General features: G+C 34.5%; 1 protein-coding gene and 1 long non-coding RNA gene across 5 annotated transcripts in view; one reads left to right on the forward strand and one right to left on the reverse strand.

The window, feature by feature from the left end:
- On the forward strand, positions 1,340 to 11,171 carry LOC110267707. Its single transcript, XR_002355590.1, has 3 exons — positions 1,340 to 1,352; positions 7,861 to 7,862; positions 10,879 to 11,171. It is a non-coding gene; the product is annotated as an uncharacterized LOC110267707 (long non-coding RNA).
- LOC107624159 (GDSL esterase/lipase At5g45960) overlaps positions 8,881 to 12,159 on the reverse strand; it is a 5,646-nt gene continuing 2,367 nt past the window's right edge. For all 4 annotated transcript variants that reach the window (XM_021113515.1, XM_016326629.2, XM_016326630.2 and 1 more), the window contains exons 4-5: positions 9,378 to 9,660; positions 8,881 to 9,279 (exon numbers count right to left, since the gene is read on the reverse strand). In XM_021113515.1, the coding sequence (XP_020969174.1) occupies positions 9,086 to 9,279; positions 9,378 to 9,660 (477 nt within the window). In that variant the 3' untranslated portion in view covers positions 8,881 to 9,085. The remainder of the gene's footprint in view (positions 9,280 to 9,377; positions 9,661 to 12,159) is intronic.

Below are 12,159 nucleotides of genomic sequence, written 5' to 3' on the forward strand. Positions count from 1 at the left end.
AAAAAGGGAAGGGGGGAAGAGAGGGGGAAGGGGAAGGGGGGAGAGGGGACGGCGCCGGCGAAGCTTGGAGCTGCCGTCGCCGTCGCCGGAAGAAAGAAGAAAGGAGATGGGCTGCGACGGGGGAGAAGAGAATAGGGGAAAGAGAGAGGGAGCGCCGGTGGAAGGGAGGACCATTCATGCATGCTTCTGCCGCCGTGGAGTGCGTCGCCGGGAAGAGGAGCACGACGCGAGGAGGGCGGCACGCGAAGGAGAGAGAGAGGGATCCGAGGCTGAGCTGGTCCGCGCATGCTCCGTCGCAGGTCTGCGAGTGATGGGTGGCTGAGGAGAGAGAGGTCTCCGAGGGTGGAGTGCGTCGCCGGTCCTCGGACGTTCCGTCGCCGCCGCTAGGGATGGGTGGCCAAGCGCCGGTGGTTTTGCATCTGTTTTTCTGCTTCTTCTTCTGCTGCATCTGCTTCTTCTGCTTATTCTTCTACTGCATCTGCTTCTGCAGCTTCGACTTCTGCATCAGCATCTTCTTCTGCTGCATTTGCTTCTGCTTAAGTTTCTGATTCTATGACTGTCTCTGCTTCTGATTTTGATTTGTTGTTTTTTGATTTGGTTGTTGAATTTGGGTTGATTTGTTGAATTTGTGTTGATTTGTTGAATTTCTGATTTTTGGATTTGTTGAATTTGTGTTGATTTTATAGATGTTGTTTTTCTTGGTGGTGGAGGTAAAGGTGCTGGTGGTGGTGGTGGGAGTAAAGGTGCTGGTGGTGATGGAGGTAAAGGTGCTGATGGTAGTGGAGGGCATTTTTGTCCAAAAATATTTAAAAGAACGATTTTAATACAAAAAAACACATTAAAGATGATTTTAAATCAAAATATACACCAGAGACGGGTTCGATTCCGACCCTCAACGTGAGGAACCAAAACAATACTTATCCCTAAAAATTTATTATATGATTGGTGTGGACTGTATTAACATTTTGCGGTTATAGAAATGTTTATATGAGATTTTTATTAGCAAATTGAATTTGAATTTTTTGGAGTACACCAACTTATCCTCAGATGTGTCTTGCTCATTTTAGTAACATTCACTGATATTTTTTTTCTCAATTTAATTTGCTTAATGTGTATTGTTCATAGTAGCTTAATGTGTCTTTTGGTGAATTTTTTTGTGATACATGGAGCAACAAATTCAGTTGAGAATGAGTGTATATTTTAAGCATACTTAGTCTTTTTGTATTGTGCATAAAATTTTTTTTCCTTGCTGAAATTGGGCATGTGATTATACAAATAGGTTAAATAATTGCTGTAATTTTTTTTTATTTACAAAATCCGTTGCGATCAACATGTGTTTCTGTACATAATTGGTTCCCTCATGATTCACTGAGCGACAAGAGCAATGGTGCACAATAATTTTACAATGGTTGTGACTTCTTTTAACATTTAGCTGATTTTTTGAAATATTTCTTTGAGCTGTTTATTAGCAAATTGAGATTATAATTGGTGTATATAATAATTTGCCTGTGAGAGTGTTTGTTCTTTACATCAGATGTGTCTTGTTCATTAGATTAGTGTTCGATGGTTATAGAATGGTTAAATAAATACTTTTCTCATTATAAATTTTTGTAATTTTAGATTAGTTGACTTTGGATAACACAAGTGAAGTTTCTACTCAGAATCAATTTCTGCTATTTACGCAGAGACCAACTTATATACATGGGAAAGCCAGTAACACCTCATCCACAATTTTGTGCTCTTGTTATAGTTTCTATTCAGTTGTTTGCTTCGGACAGTCCTGTCGTATGTTTTACAGAAATTACTAGAGACAAGATGTTCACCATGTTACATCGCGAACTTGTTCAAAGAACTGGAAACCAATCAGGATCAAGCAAAGCTTGATGAGATAGAAGAAATTGGTTTTAGTTTCCTGAAGCTTGTTCCGAAGTGGCAAGTGAGGCAAGGCATAATGGTGATGTTGGCCAAAGACTATGACATAGAAACGAGCACCCTCAAGCTAGAAAATAGGAACATTCGCATTGTGCCGGAGCTCTTCCAGCGTCTTTTTGGTATCCCACCCGAGGGTGAGTACACCTTTACTTATTACATTCTACTGAATTGGTTAGTGTTGTTTCGATCTTCATGTTCATTGCTATTATCTACGTATGAAACTGCTCATCTTGCCCTATTTTATACATATCCATGTTACAGTTGACGACTTCCCACCATTCGACAGCAGCAATCCTGCTCATGTGTCCATTAAAACAAGGCATCACTGATTGAAAACTGTGCAGCTGAGGCATTTTGTCAGGCATTATCTAATGGATACCGAAGATGACAGGATGGAGTTTGGGAGACACTTCATTCTACTGGTGCTGAAGATGTTTTTGTACCCGACCGTGCAACATGTAATCTCCCCGTGGCACATCGACACAGTCCTTGATGTATCTGATCCGGCGAGATATCGTTGGCCATTGCATATTTTTAATTCTCTAGAACAGGCAATTAGGAAGTACCAACATAAAAAGAACAAATCATGTGAGGGCTACATGCTTGGGTTGCTGGTAATGTTAATTTAAAATGCAATGTAATGTGACTAAGATGTGCATCTCTGAAACTAACTTCTTTTTACAATATCCCCAGGTGTTGTACTTTCAGAAGCTAAAGCACGGTGAACTCAAGAGTTGTCAAGAACCTGAGCCGTGGCTTTCTGCATGGACTGCCAAGGAGCTTAGCGCTATGGCAGAAACTATTCAACCGGAGGTAATCAATTTATTGGTTATGTGTTAAAATAGTCAATTTTTAAATCGAAGCTCGTTTTAAGATGCAATTGACTGCAAATGGATTTTTTGAATGCATAAATATCATGGCTTTGCATTTTATTATTAGGAAATGGAAGATGTTGCTAACGGGTGTGTCGTTTATTATGTCCGTATTTTCGTGTTATCAAATATGATGCTGCTTTAGCTATATGTGTCTTCTGACCAGTTAATGGCCATCAACAGGATTGCAGTGAACCTGGCCGGAATGAAGATGGGGGCAAGGAGGGTGCCACTATAGAGGACACAAGTGACCCAAGCCCTGAACTTAGTAAATGTTAATCGTAACTCACTTTTCTGTGGTCCACGTCTTTTCATTCAGGGCTTGGGTCACTTGTGTCCTCTATAGTGGCACCCTCCTTGCCCCCATCTTCATTCTGGGCAGGTTCACTGCAATCCTATTGTTGGCTATTAACTGGTCAGAAGACACATACAGCTAAAGCAGTATCATGTTTGATAACACGAAAATACGGACATAATAAACGACACACCCGTTAGCGACATCTTCCATTGCTTAATAATAAAATGCAAAGCCATGATATTCATGCATTCAAAAAATCCATTTGCAGTCAATTGAATCTTAAAACGAGCTTCGAGTTAAAAATTGACTATTTTAACACATAACCAATAAATTGATTACCTCCGGTTGAATAGTTTCTGCCATAGCGCTAAGCTCTTTGGCAGTCCATGCAGAAAGCCATGGCTCAGGTTCTTGACAATCCTCGAGTTCACCGTGCTTTAGCTTCTGAAAGTATAATACCTGGAGATATTGTAAAAAGAAGTTAGTTTCAGGGATGCACATCTTAGTCACATTACATTGCATTTTAAATTAACAACATTACCAGTAACCCAAGCATGCAGCCCTCACAGGATTTGTTCTTTTTATGTTGGTACTTCCTAATTGCCTGTTCTAGAGAATTAAAAATATGCAATGGCCAACGATATCTCGCCGGATCAGATACATCAAGGACTGTGTCGATGTGCCATGGGGAGATTACATGTTCCACGGTCGGGCACAAAAACGTCTTCAGCATCAGTAGAATGAAGTGTCTCCTAAACTCCATCCTGCCATCTTCGATATCCATTGGACAATGCTTGACAAAATGCCTCAGCTGCACAGTTTTCAATCGGTGATACCTTGTTTTAATGGACACATGAGTAGGATTGCTGCTGTCGAACAGTGGAAAGTCGTCAACTGCAACATGGATATGTATAAAATACGGCAAGATGAGCAGTGTCATACGTAGATAATAGCAATGAACATAAAGACCGAAACAACACTAACCAATTCAGTGGTATGTAATAAGTAAAGGTATATTCACCCCAGGCGGGATACCAAAAAGATGCTGAAAGAGCTCCGGCACAATGCGAATGTTCCCATTTTCTAGCTTGAGGGTGCTCGTTTCAGTGTTATAGGCTTTGGCCAACATCATCATTATGCCTTACCTCACTTGCCACTTCGGAACAAGCTTCAGGAAACCAAAACCAATTTCTTCTATCTCATCAAGCTTTGCTTGATCCTGATTGGTTTTCAGTTCTTTGAACAAGTCCGCGATGTAACATGGTGAGCATCTTGTCTCTAGTAATTTCTATAAAATATACGACGAGACTGTCAAAAGCAAACAACTGAATAGGAACTATAACAAGAGCACAAAATTGTGGATGAGGTGGTACCGGCTTTCCCATGTATATAAGTTGGTCTCTGCGTAAATAGCAGAAATTGATTCCAAATAGAAACTTCACTTGTGTTATTCAAAGTCAACTAATCTAAAATTACAAAAATTTATAATGAGAAAAGTATTTATTTAACCATTCTATAACCATCGAACACTAATCTAATGAACAAGACACATCTGATGTAAAGAACGAACACTTTCACAGGCAAATTATTATACACACCAATTATAATCTCAATTTGCTAACAAAAGGCTCCAAGAAATATTTCAAAAAATCAGCTAAATGTTAAAAGAAGCCACAACCATTGTAAAATCATTGTGCACCATTGCTCTTGTCGCTCAGTGAATCATGAGGGAACCAATTATGTACAGAAACACATGTTGATCACAACGGATTTTGTAAATAAAAAAAATTATAGCAATTATTTAACCTATTTGTATAATCACATGCCCAATTTCAGCAAGAAAAAAAATTTTCTGCACAATACAAAAAGACTAAGTATGCTTAAAATATACACTCATTCTCAACTGAATTTGTTGTCCATGTATCACAAGAAAATTCACCAAAAGACACATTAAACTACTATAAACAATACACATTAAGCAAATTAAACTGAGAAAAAAATATCAGTGAATGTTGCTAAAATGAGCAAGAAACATCTGAGGATAAGTTGGTGTACTCCCAAAAAAAAAAGGTAGACCCAAAAATTTAAATTCAATTTGCTAATAAAAATCTCATATAAACATTTCTATAACCGCAAAATATTAATACAGTCCACACCAATCATATAATAAATTTTTACCTTGTTGCTCGGGGAATAAATAGGGAACCAAATATCTAATAAAAAACACATAGATCTCAATGCATTGCTCAACATATATACTCATTCTCAACTGAATTTGTTGCTATGTATTTCACAAAAAAATGCACCACAAAACACATTACGCTACTATGAAAAAGTCACATTAAGCAAATTAAATCGAAAAAAAAAAAAACAAAATCAGAGAATGTTGATAAAATGAACAACACACCTCTGAGGTTAAGTTGGTGTACTTTCAACAGAAAATCAATACACCCACAAATTATAAATTTAATTTGGTAATAAAAAGGTCATCTAAACATTTCCATAAAAGCTTCACGTTAACACAAGCCACACCAATTATATAATCACTATATCTCGGTGGATCAAGAAACAACCAAATATCTAATAAAAAATATATGGATCTCAATGCATTGCTCAATATATATAGACATTCTCAACTGAATTTATTGCTATGTGTATCACAAGAAAACTCACCACAAAACACATTAAGTTACTATGAAAAAGTCACATTAAGCAAATTAATTCGAAAAAAAAAAATATAGAATATTACTAAAATGAAGAAGACACATATGACGTTAACTTTATGTACTCTCAAACAAAAATTAATAGACCCAAAAATTACAAATTCAATTTGGTAATAAAAATGTAATATAAACTTTTCGTTCCATAAAAGCTACATGTTAACACAGGCCACACCAATTATATAACCAAGTTGCACCACTGTAGCTCGGTGGATCAAGAAATAACCAACCATTTAATAAAAAACACATGGATCTCAATGCATTTTTAAAAACAAAAAACGAGTACAACAATTATTTAGCCTACTTGTAAAATAACATGTCCAACTTGAGTACGAAAATGCACACCTCAAAAAGGCCAAATATACCCCAACATAGACACCATTTTAAAACTGAATTTCATGTTTTATATGTCATAACAAACTTCAGCACAAGACACAATAAGAAATACAAATTTAAAAAAAAAATTAGCGCATTACACTAACACCACGTTTCAGCTTCTCTGTTTTCTAATTTAACATAAACCCATATTGAACCACAACAATGCACAGTAAGTTATCATTAGAATACTATTGCTCACCAAATTTCTAGAAGGAATAAGACACATCTGAATAAATTATATTACTAAATTATGTTAGATTTACTAAATTATATTTTCACATGCTTCTATCATAAATAAATTATATTAATAAAGTACCTGAAACAATTTTAAATTTTAAAATTGTCTGACAACGGCACTAGGGCTGGCAATTCAAACCCTATCCACGGGTACTCAATCCGGTCCAACCCGTTCGGGTAAGGTAGGGTACGGGTTTAGAGTGTACCCTACCCTACCCTACCCGCACCTCATATGTAACACATAATTTATAAAAATTAGGTATATAGTGAAGGAAGTGAGAGTTGAACCCACAACCTCCTTTATGTAATGACTTACAATAAATGAACAACTACTAAAACTAGTTAGTTAATTTAGTAATTTAGAGCATTAGTTTCTTATTTTTTATGTTATTAATATGTATAAAATTCGAAATGATTGAATTTTATATTTACTTTAAAAAAAATTTGATATTTCTGCGGGTAGGGTAGGGTAGGGTAGGGTTTAGAATTTTAGGATGCGGGTAGGGTTAGGGTTGAGAGATTCTCAACCCGCGGGTAGGATATGGTTGAGTTTTAATAAAATTTTCAACCTTCAGGTAGGGTTAAGGTAGGGTCCAAACCCTACCCTACCCTACCCTACCCATTGCCAGCCCTAAGCGGCACTACACCAAACAATGTTTTCCTGTCTACAAAAAACACAACATAGATATACGGAATAAACTACAAATAACCACAGCGATAAAAAAAATTGAATAACTGATAACACCATTTTTGTCAAAGAACTGATACAACACAGCATAAGCAACCACCTTGGTACAGGAACAAAATCATCAAAAAAACCACTTCATTTACCAATACCCAAGTTCTTTCACAAGCAATAGACACAGACACATGTTTAATCCTTCTCAATTCTAAAAATATAATACTCAGAATTAGAAACCTATACAAGCACCTAATTTAAATCTCAAATACCCACTAACCTCGTAGTGTTGCGGTGGTGCCCAAGGGAAGACACGCTTCTACTCGGGCTCGTCCGCCAGTGATCGCGTGGCGCTTGGTGGCAAGAGTGAATCCAGAAAGCCACGGGGTTTCTAGCGAACCCACACAGCCCTACGAATTCAGTCGCGGATTGTGGAGAGTCTGCGCTGGGTTGCTGCGTCTTGTACAAGGCCGAACAGCCACATGTGTCTTCGAGGCATCTCCGATGAGCACATGCAACAGACCAAGAGGCTTCACGGCGACTATGGGACCGTAGTCTCGACGTTGTGGTCTGGTGGTCCGCCGGCGTTGACTTTTCTTTGACGGCGGAGACGACAACAAAGGATTATATTTGGCGCTGGATGCGGATAAGGGGGTTGAGAGAGAAGGTCCACCGTCAGTCAATTTGGGACTATGGTAATTTAAGTTAACGTGGTAAATTAGGTTTAAACTATGGTTAACTTAGACGTGGCTTTGGTAAGTGGATGGGCTTCATGTCCAGCCCAACTAAAATTGGCAAATAAAAAGTTGATAACGTAGCATGATTAAAACTTATAAATAATGTGTAAGGATTATTCAAATCTAATTCATTGACATAAAATAAAATAAATAAAGAATTAAATTAATTAACAAAGAGCACAATACTCTTAAATTAATAATGAACGTTTAAAATGAAACTGAGTCGCAAAACATAACATAATAGATTGAGCAAAAGGATTTTAGAAAATAATTTAGGTCACATAAATTCACGACAATAATTAAAGCAAAATAGGAAAAATTCGAAAAAGGAGGGAAGTAAAATAAAGGTAAGAAGAATAAGGGTAACACAAATAAAAGGGTAGCGGACACACATTAAAAAAGAACAAAATGTATAACCAAGAAATAAGAAAAAGTCACAAAAAAAAAAAAAGGAAAGCACACAAGAATAAGAGAGAGGAGAAAATATATAGTTGAAGAACAAGTAATAAAGGTGATATAAAAGATTTAAAAGAAAAAACAAGAAAAACCTAAAAAATTTGAATCTCAACTCATATTACAACACAATGTAGTGATGAAAATTTTATGGTTGTACATTTACACAGAGATTATCATTACAATAAATTGAAGCAGAATATCTACTTTTTTCGCATCAATAAATTAAAGAATAACGTTCTGTGTAACTCAACAACGGGTAGAACACGAATTTTTGACAATAAAGGGTCTATGAGTCTTCTATAGTTCTATATATTTCAATCATGTAAAACTTTATTATCTGACACATATCTGTGACCTTTCTAATTATGAATCCTCTGTATGGCTACCAACTTTGATGCCATGCCAATGTTTGCGATTTGTTAGTATATAAATAATTTTGGTAAGTTGTTGATCACAATTAATAAGATCATGACTTTATTTCATACAATACAATGTAACAAATACAATAGCATCACATGATGTTGTCCCAAACTCCCAATATATGCAAAAGTCATATACATACATGTGCCACTTTTCTTTAATATGCAAGTAATTTATTTATATGGTAGAAATAATAACATGGCTATTTTATACTATATAAATATAACATACACACATGCACTGTCCAATAGAGACTAATTAACCTCATATCATTCCATTTGAAAGAAAATACAAGAAGAATAGCTTTTATTAGATGCCATATATAACTTGGAATAAGGAAAAGTAGTCATTAATTTCTAGCCGTTGATGATGAAATCAATGGTGGGGAGTTCAGCCAAGAATAGATCGTGGTATGCTTTATCTGTTGGGTGAATTGAATCCCAGAAAACATACTTGGATGGATCTAAACAAACACCTGAAAACTCGTTACACAGTACTGATGCTTCAATATACCCACTTCCACAACACCCACTACCAACCTCATCAAATCCTACCATAGAAATATATGATGTTAATTAGCACAAAAATTAATTGATACATTAAAAAATGAATTTGGTATCAAATATTTAATATATTTGTGATACAAACCAAATTTTTGAGGTGCTTGGATCATTTGGGCTAATGGGCCATATATGTCAACATAATAGATTTTAGTTGGGGAGGTAGATATGTTATTATTGAGGTGCAATTGAAAAAGATGTAACTGTTGTTGAAGGAGATGGTTGTAATCTCTTGCAATGGATGAATAGTGATCGATGCAATGACGATTGAGAATGTCAATAGGGGAATTCAAGGTGATCATCAAAGGTAAGCATCCCATTGGAGGTACTCCGGCAACTGCAATTTTTCTAGCACCTTCTGCCACCACATCCTGATCACCAATTTAGGAAATTAATTAAATCCGTTATTCTTTATAATGTAAGCTAAGCTACCTAGGATAATAATTAAGAAGACAACATATTAAACAACTTCAATTTCTTCTTATTTATGAGTTAATTAGGTAGCGTTTGTGTTGAGGTAGTAAGACAGAGAATGAGAGGCTGGATTCAGTATCGTATTTGTTGGTTCAGAGATTAGTACTAAAATTTCTGTCTCTGTCTCCAAAATTTCAGTATTTCAGTACCTCCAAAAAATAGGGATACAAGAGACTAAAATTTTTAGAGATGGAGACTGAAACTTTAATAACATTTTATACCTAAAATACTCTCATTTCAATTAATTAATTCCAATTTTACCCTTTGTGCAAATTAAATTAAAGTTTCATTCTTGTTTCAATTCCTGTCTCTCATTTTACACCAAATAAAATACTAAAATTTATTTCAATCTCAGTCTCTCAGTCTCAGTCTTTCCATCTCTATCTCTCCACCAAACGCTACCTTAATAATGTAATACTAATACAAATTAGATTATGAAAGTATCAATTTTCTTAATCAATTAAACTCCTATATATTTCTGATTTTTTCTATAATTCTAAACCTTAAATAATAAACAACTATACTTGAATTACTTAATTAATATATATTTTCTATTCTCTATGTTCTTTTTTTTAAGAAAAATTCAAGATATGTTACGTCCCATCAAATTTGGCCTACTAATTAAGACAGAAACATAGTTAGAGACTCAATATAGAAATTCGAAATAATCCAAAGGTGTATGCATCATATTATACCTAGATTATATAATTATTTGGAAGTATGTGTGCAGTGTTTAGGAAAAAGTAGATGTAGCCACACAAATAAGCACATAACCACATTTATGAACATATTGACATAAAAGCAATAAACCAAATCCAACCCTAAAGAAAGAAACCTAACTAGCTCCTCCCTCAGCCACATTCTTTACAATTGGAAAACTATATATTATAAAATAATTAAATACATGAAAGTCCACGTTAACGCTTATGATTGCCAGCTAGTGCGGTGGTCCATTTAATTATTTATTATATATTTACCTATGTAATTAATAATCCTATAAAAATTTACCTGCGATCCATGGTTCATACCATGTATATATATATGGACAGAGTGAAAAATTTTGGGTCCTTATTACTACTAATAATATGTTTCCTTTTTACTCTAGTTATAGCTAGATAAACCAAGCTTCCTAGCAAACACACTTGGTTTCAATTTCAAATTTATGCTTTGAAATACTAAATAACCATACATATATATAGTTTATGAACTACAACATTTCTTATACAACCAACAAAGTGTAGAAAGAAAAATACAGAATTATTGAAAGGTGAAAACTCAAGTGCAGTCGATTTTACGTTAAGTTGATAGCTGAGGGCCATTAGATAATTTGACTGATTTGACTAAATTTTCATCTAACGGCTCTCAACTATCAACTTTATGTGAAGTCGATTGCACATGAGTTTTCACCTATATATTAACATACATAAATGTTGTGTTTCATGTCTATGTATGTGTAGTCTCCAGTTTGAGTAACCAAAATTATTAGTATTACCAACCCTTAGGGCTGTGACTATGCCTACCATTATTCATGGCTTTCTAATACTATGTAATTTCATTTTCATAGTCTCATCTTTTAATTTTCTTTCATTTTCTCTCTCTATATATTGGCAAACATGTTGCTTCACATACAAACGTGTTAGTTTTTAACTTTTTTTTATTGAGGACAACTTAGCTATAGCTTCGAGGATTTTTGGCGGTTAGATCTCTATATTAGTTCAATTTCGTTACGTTACCAATAGTATTTCTGTCAACTTCTGCCAACTCTTATTTATAACTGTGTTTAATAGAAGTGTCTTTGTGAATGTGTCTAATAAAAATATATTTTTTTATAGCTGTGTTTAATAGAAGTGTCTTTATAGATATATTTTTTAGATGTATCTCTTTATATATGTGTTTAAAATATAATAATTAATTATTGTTGGTAATAAATTGACAGATAATATGTTAGTATCCTATACTTTTTCATATTAGTTTTAATTTATTTCTTATCTACCATCAACTGTACCAGAGACAATGACACTTCCAACTCATACATAGTTAAATAACTTATTTCTACTCTCATTATTTTATATAGGAAAATATAAAAATGTAATTTTTAAATAGTGCATGTTAGTTAATTTTTTATTATAAAATTAATTTTTATCCTATTTTTTGAGAATTTAAAGTTTGAAATTAGAATTTAAAATTTATTATTTTAAGACAAATGATTTAAAATTAAAAAAAGAATTGACTAATGTTAACTGAAAAAGTTTATTCCTTAAACTTTTTTTTTTTAAGTTTGGTGGGATAGATGTAAAAATAATGTGTTGTAGAATATATATTCTTGTTTCATTATTTTGGAAAGAAGTAATATGGTCTTTCTTGTGAGTACTTCAAATTTTGGAAAAGATGGATAT

Source organism: Arachis ipaensis, chromosome B10, assembly GCF_000816755.2.
Source record: "Arachis ipaensis cultivar K30076 chromosome B10, Araip1.1, whole genome shotgun sequence".
Classification (NCBI taxonomy): domain Eukaryota; kingdom Viridiplantae; phylum Streptophyta; class Magnoliopsida; order Fabales; family Fabaceae; genus Arachis; species Arachis ipaensis.